The sequence below is a fragment of the Bufo bufo genome, chromosome 5 (assembly GCF_905171765.1).
Source record: "Bufo bufo chromosome 5, aBufBuf1.1, whole genome shotgun sequence".
Taxonomy (NCBI): Eukaryota; Metazoa; Chordata; class Amphibia; order Anura; family Bufonidae; genus Bufo; species Bufo bufo.
In genome coordinates, this window is record NC_053393.1 from 2,911,171 (window position 1) to 2,930,867 (window position 19,697).

The 19,697-nt window shown below is 48.1% G+C and overlaps 1 protein-coding gene across 1 annotated transcript in view; it reads left to right on the forward strand.

Annotated features, from left to right (window-relative positions):
* The first annotated feature begins 2,055 nt into the window (after nt 1–2,055).
* The window catches only part of SLC39A4 (solute carrier family 39 member 4), a 51,893-nt gene continuing 34,251 nt past the window's right edge, over nt 2,056–19,697 (forward strand). The window contains exon 1 of the mRNA XM_040431995.1: nt 2,056–2,402. Within this exon, the coding sequence (XP_040287929.1) occupies nt 2,208–2,402 (195 nt within the window). The 5' untranslated portion in view covers nt 2,056–2,207. The remainder of the gene's footprint in view (nt 2,403–19,697) is intronic.

Sequence of the window (19,697 nt, forward strand, 5' to 3'; positions counted from 1 at the left end):
TGAAGTGGTGACCTGTATTCTGCTGAGAGTCCCTCAGAACAATGGTGGCTGACCTGTATTCTACTGAGAGATTCTCATGGCATTGAAGGGGTGACCTGTATTCTGCTGAGAGTCCCTCCGAACAATGGTGGCTGACCTGTATTCTACTGAGAGATTCTCATGGCATTGAAGGGGTGACCTGTATTCTGCTGAGAGTCCCTCCGAACAATGGTGGCTGACCTGTATTCTACTGAGAGATTCTCATGGCATTGAAGGGGTGACCTGTATTCTGCTGAGAGTCCCTCCGAACAATGGTGGATGACCTGTATTCTACTGAGAGATTCTTATGGCATTGAAGGGGTGACCTGTATTCTGCTGAGAGTCCCTCAGAACAATGGTGGATGACCTGTATTCTACTGAGAGATTCTCATGGCATTGAAGGGGTGACCTGTATTCTGCTGAGAGTCCCTCCGAACAATGGTGGCTGACCTGTATTCTACTGAGAGATTCTCATGGCATTGAAGGGGTTACCTGTATTCTGCTGAGAGTCCCTCCGAACAATGGTGGCTGACCTGTATTCTACTGAGAGATTCTCATGGCATTGAAGGGGTGACCTGTATTCTGCTGAGAGTCCCTCCGAACAATGGTGGCTGACCTGTATTCTACTGAGAGATTCTCATGGCATTGAAGGGGTTACCTGTATTCTGCTGAGAGTCCCTCAGAACAATGGTGGCTGACATGTATTCTACTGAGAGATTCTCATGGCATTGAAGGGGTGACCTGTATTCTGCTGAGAGTCCCTCAGAACAATGGTGGCTGACATGTATTCTACTGAGAGATTCTCATGGCATTGAAGGGGTTACCTGTATTCTGCTGAGAGTCCCTCAGAACAATGGTGGCTGACATGTATTCTACTGAGAGATTCTCATGGCATTGAAGGGGTGACCTGTATTCTGCTGAGAGTCCCTCCGATCAATGGTGTCTGACCTGTATTCTACTGAGAGATTCTCATGGCATTAAAAGGGTGACCTGTATTCTGCTGAGAGTCCCTCAGAACAATGGTGGCTGACATGTATTCTACTGAGAGATTCTCATGGCATTGAAGGGGTGACCTGTATTCTGCTGAGAGTCCCTCAGAACAATGGTGGCTGACCTGTATTCTACTGAGAGATTCTCATGGCATTGAAGGGGTGACCTGTATTCTGCTGAGAGTCCCTCAGAACAATGGTGGCTGACCTGTATTCTACTGAGAGATTCCATTGAAGGGGTGACCTGTATTCTGCTGAGAGTCCCTCAGAACAATGGTGGCTGACCTGTATTCTACTGAGAGATTCTCATGGCATTGAAGGGGTGACCTGTATTCTGCTGAGAGTCCCTCCGAACAATGGTGGATGACCTGTATTCTACTGAGAGATTCTCATGGCATTGAAGGGGTGACCTGTATTCTGCTGAGAGTCCCTCCGAACAATGGTGGATGACCTGTATTCTACTGAGAGATTCTCATGGCATTGAAGGGGTGACCTGTATTCTGCTGAGAGTCCCTCAGAACAATGGTGGCTGACCTGTATTCTACTGAGAGATTCTCATGGCATTGAAGGGGTGACCTGTATTCTGCTGAGAGTCCCTCAGAACAATGGTGGCTGACCTGTATTCTACTGAGAGATTCCATTGAAGGGGTGACCTGTATTCTGCTGAGAGTCCCTCCAAACAATGGTGGCTGACCTGTATTCTGCTGAAAGCCTCCAGGATAACAATGCAGAGTAATGAAGGGGTGACCTGTATTCTGCTGAGAGTCCAGGGGCAATGACGGTGTAACCAAGGCTCCAGTGATTAGGGAACAGCTGTAGGTGCTAACATATGAGTAGGGTCCCCAATGTCCCAGTGCACACAGCACATTCCACACTTTGAGGAGAGGTCCCTGCCGTACGGGACTGAGCTGCAGACAGATGCGGTGTCTGATCCTGGCTGCTCTCCAAGTTCAGTGAAGAGTTAAATCTCCTGAAGTACTTGAAAGACTTGTTCTCTGTGTGCAGGACACCCGGACGAGGGAGGAAAGGTGAGCAGACGCAGGTTAGCAGGTAATAGGAGGAGGTGATAACGACAATCTGTGCTCCGTCCAATCACCGTCCAGGCCAGGAACATGGAGAGGAACAGCTGGGATTTCTTGCTGTCACTTTGTCACCAGTACGAGGATACAGCGGTCACCATCTCTCCTCATACCATCAGCCATGTCCTTGTCCTCACTGTGGTCATGCCTTGCACTTGTGCTCCTGTGTCAAGCTGCCACCACAAAGGAGACCCCATTCCAAAGAGTGCTCAACCTGCTGTCCCCGGGGCAGTCTGTGCTGAATGAGACCGCCGTGGCTGATCTTATAAAGCATCTGGAAGACCGTGTGCACTGCGGAAATGTGTCGTGTGAAAAGGTGAGCAGTAAGGAGCGAGATAGTGTGCGAGATGAGTGCAAAACCTTACAGCCATCAGTGACAGAGAGTAAAGGGCATCGGATGATAAGAGTGCCACAAAGCTAATAGAGTCACAATACAGGACGTGACTGCCATATAAGACACTGTTATAGAGGGTCCAACTACAAGACGTGACTGCTATATAAGACACTGTTATAGAGGGTCCAACTACAAGATGTGACTGCTATATAAGACACTGTTATAGAGGGTCCAACTACAAGATGTGACTGCTATATAAGACACTGTTATAGAGGGTCCAACTACAAGATGTGACTGCTATATAAGACACTGTTATAGAGGGTCCCACTACAAGATGTGACTGCTATATAAGACACTGTTATAGAGGGTCCAACTACAAGACGTGACTGCTATATAAGACACTGTTATAGAGGGTCCAACTACAAGATGTGACTGCCATATAAGACACTGTTATAGAGGGTCAACTACAAGATGTGACTGCTATATAAGACACTGTTATAGAGGGTCCAACTACAAGATGTAACTGCTATATAAGACACTGTTATAGAGGGTCCAACTACAAGATGTGACTGCTATATAAGACACTGTTATAGAGGGTCCAACTACAAGACGTGACTGCTATATAAGACACTGTTATAGAGGGTCCAACTACAAGATGTGACTGCCATATAAGACACTGTTATAGAGGGTCAACTACAAGATGTGACTGCTATATAAGACACTGTTATAAAGGGTCCCAGTACATGATGTGACTGTTATATAAGACACTGATATAGAGGGTCCAACTACAAGATGTGACTGCTATATAAGACACTGTTATACAGGGTCCAACTACAAGATGTGACTGCTATATAAGACACTGTTATAGAGGGTCCAACTACAAGATGTGACTGTTATATAAGACACTGTTATAGAGGGTCCAACCACAAGATGTGACTGCTATATAAGACACTGATATAGAGGGTCAACTACAAGATGTGACTGCCATATAAGACACTGTTATAGAGGGTCCAACTACAAGATGTGACTGCTATATAAGACACTGTTATAGAGGGTCCAACTACAAGATGTGACTGCTATATAAGACACTGTTATAGGGGGTCCAACTACAAGACGTGACTGCTATATAAGACACTGTTATAGAGGGTCCAACTACAAGACGTGACTGCTATATAAGACACTGTTATAGAGGGTCCGAGTACAAGATGTGACTGTTATATAAGACACTGTTATAGAGGGTCCCACTACAAGATGTGACTGCTATATAAGACACTGTTATAGAGGGTCCAACTACAAGATGTGACTGCTATATAAGACACTGTTATAGAGGGTCCGAGTACAAGATGTGACTGTTATATAAGACACTGTTATAGAGGGTCCCACTACAAGATGTGACTGCTATATAAGACACTGTTATAGAGGGTCCAACTACAAGATGTGACTGCTATATAAGACACTGTTATAGAGGGTCCAACTACAAGATGTGACTGCTATATAAGACACTGTTATAGAGGGTCCAACTACAAGATGTAACTGCTATATAAGACACTGTTATAGAGGGTCCAACCACAAGATGTAACTGCTATATAAGACATTGTTATAGAGGGTCCAACCACAAGACGTGACTGCTATATAAGACACTGTTATAGAGGGTCCCAGTACAAGATGTGAGTGCTATATAAGACACTGTTATAGAGGGTCCAACTACAAGATGTGACTGTTATATAAGACACTGTTATAGAGGGTCTAACTACAAGATGTGACTGCTATATAAGACACTGTTATAGAGGGTCCAACTACAAGACGTGACTGCTATATAAGACACTGTTATAGAGGGTCTAACTACAAGATGTGACTGCTATATAAGACACTGTTATAGAGGGTCCAACTACAAGATGTGACTGCTATATAAGACACTGTTATAGAGGGTCCGAGTACAAGATGTGACTGTTATATAAGACACTGTTATAGAGGGTCCCACTACAAGATGTGACTGCTATATTAGACATTGTTATAGAGGGTCCAACCACAAGACGTGACTGCTATATAAGACACTGTTATAGAGGGTCACAGTACAAGATGTGAGTGCTATATAAGACACTGTAATAGAGGGTCCAACTACAAGATGTGACTGCTATATAAGACACTGTTATAGAGGGTCCAACTACAAGATGTGACTGCTATATAAGACATTGTTATAGAGGGTCCAACCACAAGACGTGACTGCTATATAAGACACTGTTATAGAGGGTCCCAGTACAAGATGTGAGTGCTATATAAGACACTGTTATAGAGGGTCCAACTACAAGATGTGACTGCCATATAAGACACTGTTATAGAGTGAGGGTCCCACATTAGGATGTGACTCAGAATTGAATGTGGTTGGTGTTGGATGGTCATTATAGGGTGGTGGTGGGTTTTATAATCAGATGTCATTGGTGTTTGATGGTTATTATAGGATGTGACTGTTGCTGGGCGGTCATTACAGGGTGGTGGGGGTCTCAGAATAGGATGTGGCTGGTGTTGGATGGTTATTATAGGGTGGTGGGGGTCTCACAATAGGATGTAGCTGGTGTTGGATGGTCATTACAGGGTGGTGGGGGTCTCACAATAGGATGTGGCTGGTGTTGGATGGTCATTATAGGGTGGTGGGGGTCTCAGAATAGGATGTGGCTGGTGTTGGATGGTTATTATAGGGTGGTGGGGGTCTCACAAGAGGATGTGGCTGGTGTTGGATGGTTATTATAGGGTGGTGGGGGTCTCAGAATAGGATGTGGCTGGTGTTGGATGGTTATGATAGGGTGTTGGGGGTCTCAGAATAGGATGTGGCTGGTGTTGGATGGTCATTACAGGGTGGTGGGGGTCTCAGAATAGGATGTGGCTGGTGTTGGATGGTTATGATAGGGTGTTGGGGGTCTCAGAATAGGATGTGGCTGGTGTTGGATGGTCATTACAGGGTGGTGGGGGTCTCACAATAGGATGTGGCTGGTGTTGGATGGTCATTATAGTCTGGTGGGGGTCTCAGAGTAGGATGTGGCTGGAGTTGGATGGTTATTATAGGGTGGTGGGGGTCTCACAGTAGGATGTGGCTGGTGTTGGATGGTTATTATAGGGTGGTGGGGGTCTCAGAATAGGATGTGGCTGGTGTTGGATGGTCATTACAGGGTGGTGGGGGTCTCACAATAGGATGTGGCTGGTGTTGGATGGTTATTAAACGGTGGTGGTGGGGGTCTCAGAATAGGGGGACACTATTGTTGGTACTTTCCATTAAAGAAAGAAAAACCCACAACAGTCACTGAAATAACATGAAACTGACAAAGGTAATAATAAATAAAACTTTATGAAAATCAGACATTGCTTTTGAATTGTGGTTTAACAGAATAATAAAAACAAAAAATAAAACTGGATAAAAATGATGGGACCCTAGAAAATATTGAAAATAATGTGACCATGGGGACATGTTAAAGTAAGGTCCGTCCCGTAATGAGCATCACAGGTTCTTCAGACTTGTAGTCAGTCCGTCTGCTCATTTGAAGGATAGTCCCTGTGCTGTTTGGTGTCATGGTGGGAACCACGCTGAACATGGACCAAAGAAAGCTAAGGAGATGTCTGCCTCAGATTAGGAGAAAGTTCTAAACAAATACTGTATGGTAAAGGTGAAGGCTCCAAGACCTTCTCCAAACAGCGTGGAGTTCCTGTTACTACAGTTCCACATATTATTCAGGAAGGTCTACAGGACTGTAGCCAACCTCCCTGGACGTGGCCACAAGAGGAAAATTGATGACAAAGAGACGGAGAACACAAATGGTTATCAACGAGTCCCAAAAACTTTCAAACAGATTAGAGGAGAACTCCAAGGTCAAGGTTCATCGGTGTCAGATCACACCATCCGTCACTGTCTTGGCCAAAATGCCCATTGACAAGCCACAAAGCTTCTGGGAGAATGTCATTTGGAAAGATGAGAAAAAACTGGAGCTTTTTGGCAAATCACATCGCATTTGGCAAATTCACAGGCACAACAATGAATCCATCAAAGAAAAGAACATTGGGGGAGATTTAGCAAACCGGTGTAAAGTAGAACTGGCCTAGGTGCCCATAGCAACCAATCAGATTTCTCCATTCATTACTCACAGCTCCCTTGGAAAATGAAAGGTGGAATCTGATTGGTTGCTATGGGCACCTAGGCCAGCTCTACTTTACACCCCCATTATACCTACTGTTAAACACGGAGGAGGCTCGAGTATGATTTGGGGCAGCTTTACTGCATCTGGCACAGGGTGTCTTGAATCTGTGCCGGGTACAATGAAATCTCAAGACTATCAAGGCAGCTAAATGTGCTGCCCAATGCCAGAAAGCTTGGTCTCAGCCGCAGGTCATGGGTCGTCCAGCAGGATAATGACCCAAAAGACAGCTAAAAACATCCAAGAAGAGCACTGGACTACTCTGAAGAGGCCCCTATGAGCGCGGCCCTAAATCCTGCTGAACATCTGTGGAAGGAGCCGAGACATGCCGCCTGGAGAAGGCACCTTCAAACCTGAGGCTCCTCACGAGGAGTGGATGAAATACCTGTGGACGGGGGCAGAAGTCCAACTGAGAGTCACAGAAGTCGCTCGATTGTACGGATTGCCTCAAAAGTCGTGCAATGGGCTGTTTCACTTCAGAAAATAGCATTTATCATGTAGATGCAGTTAATACCAGGCCCTTACTAATGTGCTGTGATTCTCCATGTTGCCTCCTTGGCTGGCTGGATTCATTTTCCATCACATTATACACCACTCGTTTCCACAGCTACGACCACCTTGCAATCCATCAGTAGTGGCCGTGCTTGCACACTATAAAAAAAGCACCAGCCTATGTGCACTCCCACTATCCCGGTCACCAAAGAAGCCGGCAATTTTTCCTATAGTGTGCAAGCACGACCACCACTGCTGGATTACAGGGTGGCCGTAACCCTGGAAACAAGCCATGTATAATGTGATGGAAAAATGAATCCAGCCAGAAAAGGAGGCAACATGGAGAATCACAATGCATTAGTAAGTGCCGGGTATTAACTGCATGTACATAATAAATGCCACTTGCTGAAGTGATACAACCCCTTTAAGGGAACGATCATCTGTCTCCAGACCGGCGTCATTAGTCTGTTTTATAAATTATTAGCAGACGGACGCGGCTTCACTCGGGGATATTTCATCTATTTCATTTCATGTTTCTGTGTGTCGTTAAAAGATATCGACAGTATCCCCCCATAACAGAGACCTCTACAGCACCCGCCCCCTTAACAGTGACCTCCTCAGGGGCCCGCCCCCATAACTGTGACTTCTACAGCACCCGCCCCCTTAACAGTAACCTCCTCAGGGGCCCGCCCCCATAACTGTGACTTCTACAGCACCCGCCCCCTTAACAGTGACCTCCTCAGGGGCCCGCCCCCATAACTGTGACTTCTACAGCACACCGCCCCCTTAACAGTGACCTCCTCAGGGGCCCGCCCCCATAACAGTGACCTCCTCAGGGGCCCGCCCCTATAACTGTGACCTCTACAGCACCCGCCCCCTTAACAGTGACCTCCTCAGGGGCCCGCCCCCATAACAGAGACCTCTACAGCACCCGCCCCCATAACAGTGACCTCCTCAGGGGCCCGCCCCCATACCAGAGACCTCTACAGCACCCGCCCCCTTAACAGTAACCTCCTCAGGGGCCCGCCCCCATAACTGTGACTTCTACAGCACTCCGCCCCCTTAACAGTGACCTCCTCAGGGGCCCGCCCCCATAACTGTGACTTCTACAGCACCTGCCCCCTTAACAGTAAACTCCTCAGGGGCCCGCCCCCATAACTGTGACTTCTACAGCACCCGCCCCCTTAACAGTGACCTCCTCAGGGGCCCGCCCCCATAACATAGACCTCTACAGCACCCGCCCCCTTAACAGTCACCTGCTCAGGGGCCCGCCCCATAACAGAGACCTCTACATCACCCCGCCCCCTTAACAGTGACCTCCTCAGGGGCCCGCCCCCATAACAGAGACCTCTACAGCACCCGCCCCCTTAACAGTGACCTCCTCAGGAGCCCTCCCCCATAACAGTGACCTCCTCAGGGGCCCGCCCCCATAACAGAGACCTCTACAGCACCCGCCCCCTTAACAGTGACCTCCTCAGGAGCCCTCCCCCATAACAGAGACCTCTACAGCACCCACCTCCTTAACAGTGACCTCCTCAGGGGCCCGCCCCCATAACAGAGACCTCTACAGCACCCGCCCCCTTAACAGTGACCTCCTCAGGGGCCCGCCCCCATAACAGAGACCTCTACAGCACCCGGCCCCTTAACAGTGACCTCCTCAGGGGCCCGCCCCCATAACAGAGACCTCTACAGCACCCGCCTCTTAACAGTGACCTCCTCAGGGGCCCGCCCCCCATAACAGAGACCTCTACAGCACCCGCCTCTTAACAGTGACCTCCTCAGGGGCCCGCCCCCCATAACAGAGACCTCTACAGCACCCGCTCCCTTAACAGTGACCTCCACAGTATCCCATTCCCTTAACAGTGACCTCCACAGTATCCCATTCCCTTAACAGTGACCTCCACAGTATCCCATTCCCTTAACAGTGACCTCACAGTACCTCTCTCCCTTAACAGTGACCTCCTCAGGGGCCCGCCCCCATAACAGTGACCTCCACATCACCCGCCCCCTTAACAGTGACCTCCTCAGTGGACCGCCCCCATAACAGAGACCTCTACATCACCCGCCCCCTTAACAGTGACCTCACAGTACCTCTTTCCCTTAACAGTGACCTCACAGTACCTCTCTCCCTTAACAGTGACCTCACAGTACCCTGCTGACTTAACAGTGACCTCACAGTACCTCTCTCCCTTAACAGTGACCTCCTCAGGGGCCCGCCCCCATAACAGTGACCTCCACATCACCCGCCCCCTTAACAGTGACCTCCTCAGTGGACCGCCCCCATAACAGAGACCTCTACATCACCCGCCCCCTTAACAGTGACCTCACAGTACCTCTTTCCCTTAACAGTGACCTCACAGTACCTCTCTCCCTTAACAGTGACCTCACAGTACCCTGCTGACTTAACAGTGACCTCTACATCACCCGCCCCCTTAACAGTGACCTCACAGTACCTCTTTCCCTTAACAGTGACCTCACAGTACCTCTCTCCCTTAACAGTGACCTCACAGTACCCTGCTGACTTAACAGTGACCTCTACAGCAGCTGCCCCTTTAATAGTGGCCCTTGCCCCCTTAACAGTGACTTCCACAGTGCCCACCAATTTAACAGTGAGCTCCACAGCAGCTGCCCCTTTAATAGTGGCCCCTGCCCCCTTAACAGTGACCTCCACAGCGCCCTGCCCCTTTAAGGCTAGGGCTACACGACAACATGTGTCGCGCGACATTTTTTCACACCAATGTCCCGCAATTTTTTTTATAATGATAGGCTATGGCGTTGCACTGCGACATGCTGCCACAGCGACACGACAGTCGCAAAAAATCCATCCAAGATGTCACATGTCGCAGTGCAACACAATAGACTATTGTTGCTTGACATGAATGTCGCAGTGTAGTTGTGCCCTATGTGTCGTGAGACATATTGTCAGGCAACACATGTCGTCGTGTAGCCGTAGCCTAAAGCTGACCTACAGCAGTGAAGAAACATGGATGGGTTGTTATGGAAACCTGGGGTAAAACTGTGTGTATGTGGAGACTAAGGGCCTGCAAGCTTCTATTGGCTGATGAGGGTCATGTGCCTGTGTGTATGTGCAGCGGCCGGACCGCAGGGGCAACATGTGAGCTATGGTGGGTCGATGGGGGTAGTAGTAGTTTTACTCACAATTAGCAGCGCTCCCTGGGCCGGCGCGCAGTGAAGGGAAGGACAGCACCAGTTCCTTCGGGGCACACTCCGCTGTACAGGGACTCCCGCCAGATGGTGGTTGAGGTGCCCTTGGTGGAATGAGTTTTAGGTGCTTGGAGGCAGGGTCCCTGGTGTTCGTGACGCCAGCACCGGTAGGTGCAACGATGAGGAGTCAATGGTTGAAAGCAATGGAACCTTTACTGAATCCCTTGTCTCAGAGTCACCAGTGCAGGTCACCAGACATGGTCTCAGCTGTAATCCTGGTCACAGGCTCGGCAGAGATAGCTGCAGGAGAGGTTCCTTCTTCTCTCTGTCCTCACCAGGTCCACACTCAGCCCTCAGGTCCTGGGTATAATAACTTCTTCTTGTAATCAGCAATCCCCAGGGCGGTCCCCCTAACGGCAGGCAAATCCTCTGCTCCATTCTTTGTGCAGGATGCTTTACTCTGCTCCACAATGTCCATAGAGGCATGTGGTAATAGACAACCACGCGTACAGTCGTCCGGCTGCGTCCAGGCGCTTCCAGGCTTGTCCCGGTTACTGGTGCTTGTGGAGTCCGTGGGCTAATGCTGCTCCTGTCTCCACTAGACTCTCTCTATATCCAGACATGGACTCTCTGCTCTGTGCTAGGTCGCTGTAAGGGTACTTTCACACTTGCGGCAGAGGATTCCGGGAAGGCAGTTCCGTCACCGGAACTGCCTGCCGTATCCAGCAATCTGGACGCAAACTGATGGCATTTGTCGGACGGATACGGATAGGGATCCGTCTGACAAATGCATTGCCATACCGGATCCGTCTCTCCGGTGTCATCCAGAAAAATGGATCCGGTATAAATTCTTTTTTGCATTTTTAAAGGTCTGCGCATGCCGGATCCGTTTTGCCGGAACACTTAATGCCGGATCCGGCACTAATACACTTCAATGTAAATTAATGCCGAATCCGGGATTCCGGCAAGTGTTCAGTATTTTTGGCAAGAGATAAAACTGCAGCATGCTGTGGTATTTTCTCCGTCCAAAAAACGTAAGAGGGACTGAACTGATGCATCCTGAACGGATTACTCTCCATTCAGAATGCATTAGGATAAAACTGATCCGTTCTTTTCAGGTATTGAGCTCCTGTGACGGATCTCAACACAGGAAAACAAAAACGCTAGTGTGAAAGTACCCTTAGGATTTAGTCCAGACTCCCTCAGCTTGATCAGGGCCAAGGGGCTAAAGTGGCAGCTACATATTTGCCTTGTGCTGCTCCTCACCTCCATTAACTTCCTACCTTCTCCTTTTCTGTTCTACTTCCTCTCTGTTCTCCGTAGTATTAGAAAACCCTCTGGTATATATATTTATATATATATGGCCAGCACCACCTAGGGGTGGATCGATGTAATGACACTAAAACAGTCTGCTATGAGTAATTACAGCTTGATACAACAATACATTTGGTATACATATGACACTGCATACGGCAGTTGGGATTTGAAGAGAAAGACTTGCAGGCTTCTATTGGCTAATGCAGGTAATTTTTTGGGAATATCTCAGGAACGGTACGTCCTAGAGAGCTGTGACATGGTCTAAAACCTTTCCGGACACCTGATTTACCTGTGTGCTGAATTTGGTGAAGATCAGTGTAATGGATCTCCTGGCACCCCGACTGGGTACCTCCGTTGATGGATGCTCCTAGTGCTTCCCGAGGGCTCCAAGCACTCCACTTTACGCCGCAGCTTGGTTGGGATCTCGCCGTCTTCTACCCTCCCTGGACCTACGACAAGGCTTCCAGGCTCCAGTGAGTGAACCTCTCTTCCTTCAGAGAGCTCAGGGATTATAGCCAGGGGAGTATACACCGTATAGCATTCCCCAGTGTAGATGCAACCTTTTCCCACATACATGAGAGGAAGCTCTATGTTGAGGGTAAAACAGAAACTCTTTAATGGGGCTACATGTCAGCCTTTTATGCAGGTCTTCCAGCAAGGGACACACTTACAGTATGGAAAAACTCCCAGCAATTGTACACAACCCCCCCCCCCCCCCCCCCCTCTGCCTGTGATACAATTAACAAACACAATGGGCTCTGCCTGTGATAAAATTAAGGCTACTTTCACACTGGTGTTTTGGCTTTCCGTTTGTGAGATCTGTTCAGGGCTCAGCGGTCCAAAACGGATCAGTTTTGCCCTAATGCATTCTGAATGGAAAAGGATCCGCTCAGAATGTATCAGTTTGTTTCCGTTCCATCTCTATTCCGCTTTAGAGGTGGACACCAAAATGCTGCTTGCAGTGTTTTCGTGTCCGTCTGACGAAACTGAGCCAAACGGATCCGTTCTGACTCACAATGTAAGTCAATGGGGACAGATCAGTTTTCTATTACACAATCTGGCACAATAGTAAATGGATCCGTCCTCCATTGACTTTTAATGGTATTCAAGAAGGATCCGTCTTGGCTATGTTAAAGATAATACAAACGGATCCGTTCTGAACGGATTCAGACGGTTGTATTATATAAACGGATCTGTCTGTGCAGATCCTTAATGGATCCGCACCAAAAGCGAGTGTGAAAGTAGCCTAACAAACACAATGGGCTCTGCTTGTGGTACAATTAACAAACACAATGGGCTAACTTAATAACTCACAGGCAGAAAACACACATTTTCCCCCAAAACACAGAAAACACCCCAAAGCCCAACATATCCCCATAAATTATACATCCCTCGATAGCTCTGATCTGAGCAAACAACATATCCAGAAATCACCCAGATCTGAGCAGGGGTTCCCGAATTCCATGGAAGTCACATTTGACCGACCGCAAGCATGGCTTTCCTGCCCACAACAGTTCCACAGATTAAGGCTGTGCGGCCGGTCTGTCTTCTCCTTCAAAGTTTAAGTATATGGCCCATAATCCTGAGGCAAGAGGCTGGCAAACAGGCCCCTCCAAAACCCAGTGGCGAGGTTATTTCCGCCAAGAACAGACAGACAGAAAGACAGACAGAAACTAATTTTTAGATATATAAGAGATTCTGCTGAACCACAATTCAGAAGCAACGTCTGATCTTTATTCGCTGATTTTCATTACATTTTATTATTTTCTGAGTTTCAAGTTATTTCAGTGATCGTTGTGGGTTTTATCTTTCTTTGACAGAAGGTACCAACAATTTTGTCCACATATGTAATAATCTGTAGTTTATATAATGGACGGGTGTATATTTGCTTTGTTGAATGATGTAGAGCACTCTAGGGTTAGTCTGGGGCAGGTGTATGGATAGTCTGAACCAGGTGTATGGATAGTCTGGAGCAGGTGTATGGTTAGTCTGGAGCAGGTGTATGGTTAGTCTGGAGCAGGTGTATGGATAGTCTGAACCAGGTTTATGGATAGTCTGAACCAGGTTTATGGATAGTCTGAACCAGGTTTATGGATAGTCTGAACCAGGTTTATGGATAGTCTGGAGCAGGTGTATGGATAGTCTGGAGCAGGTGTATGGATAGTCTGGAGCAGGTGTATGGATAGTCTGGAGCAGGTGTATGGTTAGTCTGGAGCAGGTGTATGGTTAGTCTGGAGCAGGTGTATGGTTAGTCTGGAGCAGGTGTATGGTTAGTCTGGAGCAGGTGTATGGTTAGTCTGGAGCAGGTGTATGGTTAGTCTGGAGCAGGTGTATGGTTAGTCTGGAGCAGGTGTATGGTTAGTCTGGAGCAGGTGTATGGTTAGTCTGGAGCAGGTGTATGGTTAGTCTGGAGCAGGTGTATGGTTAGTCTGGAGCAGGTGTATGGTTAGTCTGGAGCAGGTGTATGGATAGCCTGGAGCAGGTATATGGTTAGTCTGGAAAAAGTGTATGGTTAGTCTGGAGCAGGTGTATGGATAGTGTAACGGTCGCGTACACACACACACAGGGGGGAGGGAAGTGACCACTGCGCTCCACCCTTACCCCTGGCCCTGCCTACTTGCCTCGTGAGTCCTAATGACAGGGGACAACTGGACGGCAATCCCTAACTTGGAATAAGTGCAGGGATGACAGACAGACAAACAACAGGACGTGAACGGACCGAGTCAATACCAGGAAAGCTGCAAAGTACAAATGGAGCAAGCAGAGAATTGTCAGGAGAAGCCGGGGTCATAAATACCAGGAGAGCAGAGAAGTACAAGAGGAGTCCTAAGAGAGTAGTCAGGTGGGAGCCGAGGTCACAATACCAGGACGGATGCGCAGTACAGGAGGATCAGGCAAAAGGATGGTCAAGGAACAGGATCAGGTAAGTATTCAGCAGTCCAACAAATACCAGGAACCTAGAAATTAACAGGCAACCTGTAGCCAGCAGGCTGCCTGTATTTATAGTGGGGAGTGAGGGTCATGTGACGTGGCCAGCGTCACATGACCGACAGACCAACCAGTCGAGCACCGAGTGATCAGCTCGGCGCTCAAGGCAGACTTAGGAGCAAGGAGCCACCCAGCTAGTAAAGCCGCCCTGGGAATGAGGTCAAACACAGAACCTCATTCCAAAAGCTAAGCAACAGTTCTGCGGGCAATGGGGGACCGAGTGCACCTTTGGAACCCCGTGACAGTACCCCCCCCTTTTACGAGGGGCCACAGGACCCAAGACTTCAGGCGATGGCTTTTCAGGGTGTTCTAAATGAAATTTACGAACAAGTCTAGGAGCATGAACCTCCCTGGCAGGTACCCAAGATCTCTCTTCAGGTCCATACCCCTTCCAGTGAATCAGGTACTGCAAGGAGTTACGCACCTTCCTGACATCCACTATTTTAGACACCACATACTCGACAGCATCATTAACAAGAACCGGCGGAGGCGAGGCTTTTGATGGTACTACCGGTTCAAAATATTTTTTAAGCAGAGATTTATGGAACACATTATGAATGTGGAATGACTCAGGCAGCTCCAACCTAAAAGATACCGGGTTAATCACTTCCGTGATCTTACATGGTCCAATAAAACGAGGAGCAAATTTTTTAGAAGTTACCTTGAGAGATAAATTCTTGGAGGACAACCATACTTTATCCCCAACCTGAAAGTTTACCCCCCTTGAACGTCTCCTATCGGCCTTAAGTTTTTGAGAACATTGAGCCTTTTCTAGGTTCGATTGAACCTGGGCCCAAACTGTGCACAGTTCGGAGGAGAGTTTATCAGCTTCAGGGTTAGAGGAGGAGACGGACGACCCAGAATAAAAAAGGGGATGAAAACCATGGTTACAAAAGAAAGGGGAGACCCCAGCAGAAGAATTGACACGGTTATTCAGAGCAAATTCAGCCAACGGAAGGAATTTGACCCATAATTGCTGGTCATCAGCAACATACAACCTCAGGAATTGTTCCACAGACTGATTAAGGCGTTCAGTCTGCCCATTACTCTCAGGATGGTAGGCGGAAGAAAAAGACAATGAAATTTTACATCTTTGACAGAAGGCCCTCCAGAATTTGGACACAAACTGCACACCCCTGTGCAATCGAACAATTTCTTTCACAAAAATAGACGCCAGGGTTTTGGCATTCGGGAGTTTAGACAGGGGAATGAAATAGACCATCTTGCTAAACCTATCCACCACTACCCACACTACAGTCTTACCCTCCGCCAGCGGTAGGTCAGTTATAAAGTCCATCGAGATATGGGACCAGGGTCTACTGGGAATGGGTAGGGGTCGTAGGTTACCAGCAGGGCGAGTCCTAGGTGTCTTGGACCTGGCACAAACCTCACAGGCTGACACATAGGACTTGACATCCCTAGTTAGAGTGGGCCACCAATAAGATCTAGAAACCAGATCCTTAGTGCCCTCAACACCCGGATGTCCACAAAAGGCAGAATCGTGACACTCACCCAACAGCTGGAGACGAAATTGTACGGGAACAAACAACTTATCTGTTGGGGTGGATACCGGTGCCAGATGTTGTTCCGACCTAATGCGAGCCGAGATATCCTGGGTAAGAGCTGCTAAGAAGATTTTTGCTGGTAGGATGGATTCAGGTGGTACCTCAGTAGGTTGAAAAGCCTGGAAGCTCCGAGATAATGCGTCCGCCTTCACATTTTTACTTCCCGGCCTGAACGTGATGGAAAAATCAAAACGAGTAAAAAACAGAGCCCATCTGGCTTGACGGGGATTCAACCTCTTAGCAGACTCGAGAAACATAAGGTTTTTATGGTCAGTGACAACAGTTACACAATGCCTTGCCCCCTCCAGAAAATGCCTCCACTCCTCAAATGCCCATTTAATGGCCAGCAGCTCCCTATTCCCTATGTCGTAGTTTCTCTCCGTGGGAGAGAATTTCCTGGAGAAGAAGGCACATGGTCTCAGATTAGTGAGGCTGGCAGGACCTTGTGAAAGGACTGCTCCTGCGCCGTCCTCGGACGCATCCACCTCCACAATAAAAGGTTTCTCCTGATCAGGCTGGATCAGAATGGGAGCGCTACTGAATGCCTTTTTTAATTTTTCAAATGAAGAAATGGCCTCAGTAGACCAATTCTCCAAATCCGCCCCTTTCTTAGTAAGGTCGGTCAACGGTTTAGCAATTACGGAAAAATTCATAATAAATTTACGATAGTAATTGGCGAAACCTAAGAACCGTTGTAAGGCCTTTAAGGATGAAGGTCTTACCCATTCCTTAATTGCTAGTACCTTACCAGGATCCATCTTGAAGGAGTGAGGAGTCAGAACATGCCCTAGAAACAGAATCTCCTGTACACCAAAGACACATTTCTCTTGTTTAGCGGATAGCTGATTCTCCCTCAACACCTCTAATACTTGTCTAACATGAGACACATGGGATTCGAAGTCAGGAGAGAATATCAAAATGTCGTCAAGATAGACAATAACAAATTTACCTAAGAATTCCCTAAGAATGTCATTCATGAAGTTTTGGAACACAGCTGGGGCATTGCTGAGTCCAAAAGGCATCACCTGATATTCAAAGTGTCCTACCGGAGTATTGAACGCCGTCTTCCATTCGTCTCCCTCCTTGATTCGGATTAGATTGTATGCCCCTTTTCAGGTCAATTTTGGAAAACCAGGTTGCCCCCAGGACCTGGTTAAATAAATCCGGAATCAATGGGAGGGAGTATCTATTCTGGACAGTGATTTTATTTAATCTCTGGTAATCGATACATGGCATAAGACCACCATCTTTTTTCTTAACGAAGAAAAACCCCGCCCCCATAGGAGAGATAGAAGGTCTAATATGCCCTTTACCAAGGCTCTCCTTAATATAATCTTCCATGGCCTTGCGTTCGGGCATAGAAAGATTATAAATTCGTCCTTTAGGAAACTTGGCCCCCTCTACTAGCTCTATGGTACAATCATAAGGTCTATGGGGGGGTAGAACCTCTGGGGTTGGTGATGAGAATACATCAGAATATTCTCTAACAACAGAGGGTAAAGTATCAGACTTTACTGAGACCCCAGCCTGTACCACGGACAGGCACGAGTCACACTTAGGCCCCCATCTCACCAACTCCCCATTGGACCAATCTATAGTGGGGTTATGTAGTCGGAGCCAAGGCAACCCTAGTACCACCTCAGCAGGTAGGTTCTCCAGGACTAGAAGCGAACATCTCTCTGAGTGGCACACACCCACGGTTAGAGAAATCTCCGAGGTACATAAGCTCACCGTACCACCAATAAGAGGAGTAGCATCAATAGCCATGACATGGATAGGAGTTGGTAAGGCAAACATAGGAATAACCAATCTAACAGCATACTCAGAGTCAATAAAGCTAGCCGCTGAGCCAGAATCAATAAAGGCCTTACCCGCCCATTTATCTACTCCCAGAGAAATCGTAATGGGTACCGAAAGCTTACATTTAGAAAATTCAGGGTGTACCTGGTCTTTATGCCTTGTCTTAGGAGACTTGACAGAGAGGACCTTCTTAGGACACTGGTTGATCCAATGGTCAGAATCTCCACAGTAAAAGCATTCTCCACGTCTGCGGCGAAGATTCCCTCGGGTCATGCCAACCTGCATGGGTTCCTCGGTGGAGACCTCAGCATTGTCTCTGGGATAGGCCTCTGGCTGGACCACCATCTGGGAAGAGAACTGTTGTTCCTGTCGTCTCTCTCTAACCCGTCGGTCAAGTCGGACAACAAGGGTCATCATCTCCTCTAAGGTCTCTGGAAGTTGATAACTGACCAGAAGATCCTTTAATTTATCAGACAGACCTGACCTGACCTGACTCTGCAGGGCTGGTTCGTTCCATCCTGAGGGGACACACCACCTTCTGAATTGGGTGCAATAATCCTCCGCTGGTAAATTGCCCTGAACCAGTGCCTTTAGAGCCGTCTCGGCTACTAGAGCCCTGTCTGGTTCATCATAGAGGGTACCTAGGGCCTGAAAGAACCCCTCCACAGAATATAAACAACTGGCGCCAGCAGGTAAAGAGAACGCCCAGTCCTGGGGATCACCCTGTAATCGGGAAATGATAATGCCCACGCGTTGACTCTCGGGGCCAGAGGACACGGGGCGCAAACGGAAGTAAAGTTTGCAACTCTCCTTAAAAGAGAGAAACTTCTTCCGGTCTCCAGAAAAGGTTTCTGGGAGCTTAATCTGGGGCTCAAAAAGCGGACTGGAGGCCTGAGGAGTGGAAGAGCCTTGCCCTAACTCAAAAGAGCTGAGTTTTTCCCCTAACTCCTGCACCATCTGCGTCAGATTAGAGACATAGTCAGTCAGGGTCACCAGAGGATTCATAATACAGTGGTTATTGGGCCTGTTAATCTGTAACGGTCGCGTACACACACACACAGCGGAAAGGGAAGTGACCACTGCGCTCCACCCTTACCCCTGGCCCTGCCTACTTGCCTCGCGAGTCCTGATAACAGGGGACAACTGGACGGCAATCCCTAACTTGGAATAAGTGCAGGGATGACAGACAGACAAACAACAGGACGTGAACGGACCGAGTCAATACCAGGAAAGCTGCAAAGTACAAATGGAGCAAGCAGAGAATTGTCAGGAGAAGCCGGGGTCATAAATACCAGGAGAGCAGAGAAGTACAAGAGGAGTCCTAAGAGAGTAGTCAGGTGGGAGCCGAGGTCACAATACCAGGACGGATGCGCAGTACAGGAGGATCAGGCAAAAGGATGGTCAAGGAACAGGATCAGGTAAGTATTCAGCAGTCCAACAAATACCAGGAACCTAGAAATTAACAGGCAACCTGTAGCCAGCAGGCTGCCTGTATTTATAGTGGGGAGTGAGGGTCATGTGACGTGGCCAGCGTCACATGACCGACAGACCAACCAGTCGAGCACCGAGTGATCAGCTCGGCGCTCAAGGCAGACTTAGGAGCAAGGAGCCACCCAGCTAGTAAAGCCGCCCTGGGAATGAGGTCAAACACAGAACCTCATTCCAAAAGCTAAGCAACAGTTCTGCGGGCAATGGGGGACCGAGTGCACCTTTGGAACCCCGTGACAGATAGTCTGGAGCAGGTGTATGAATAATCTGCACCAGGTTTA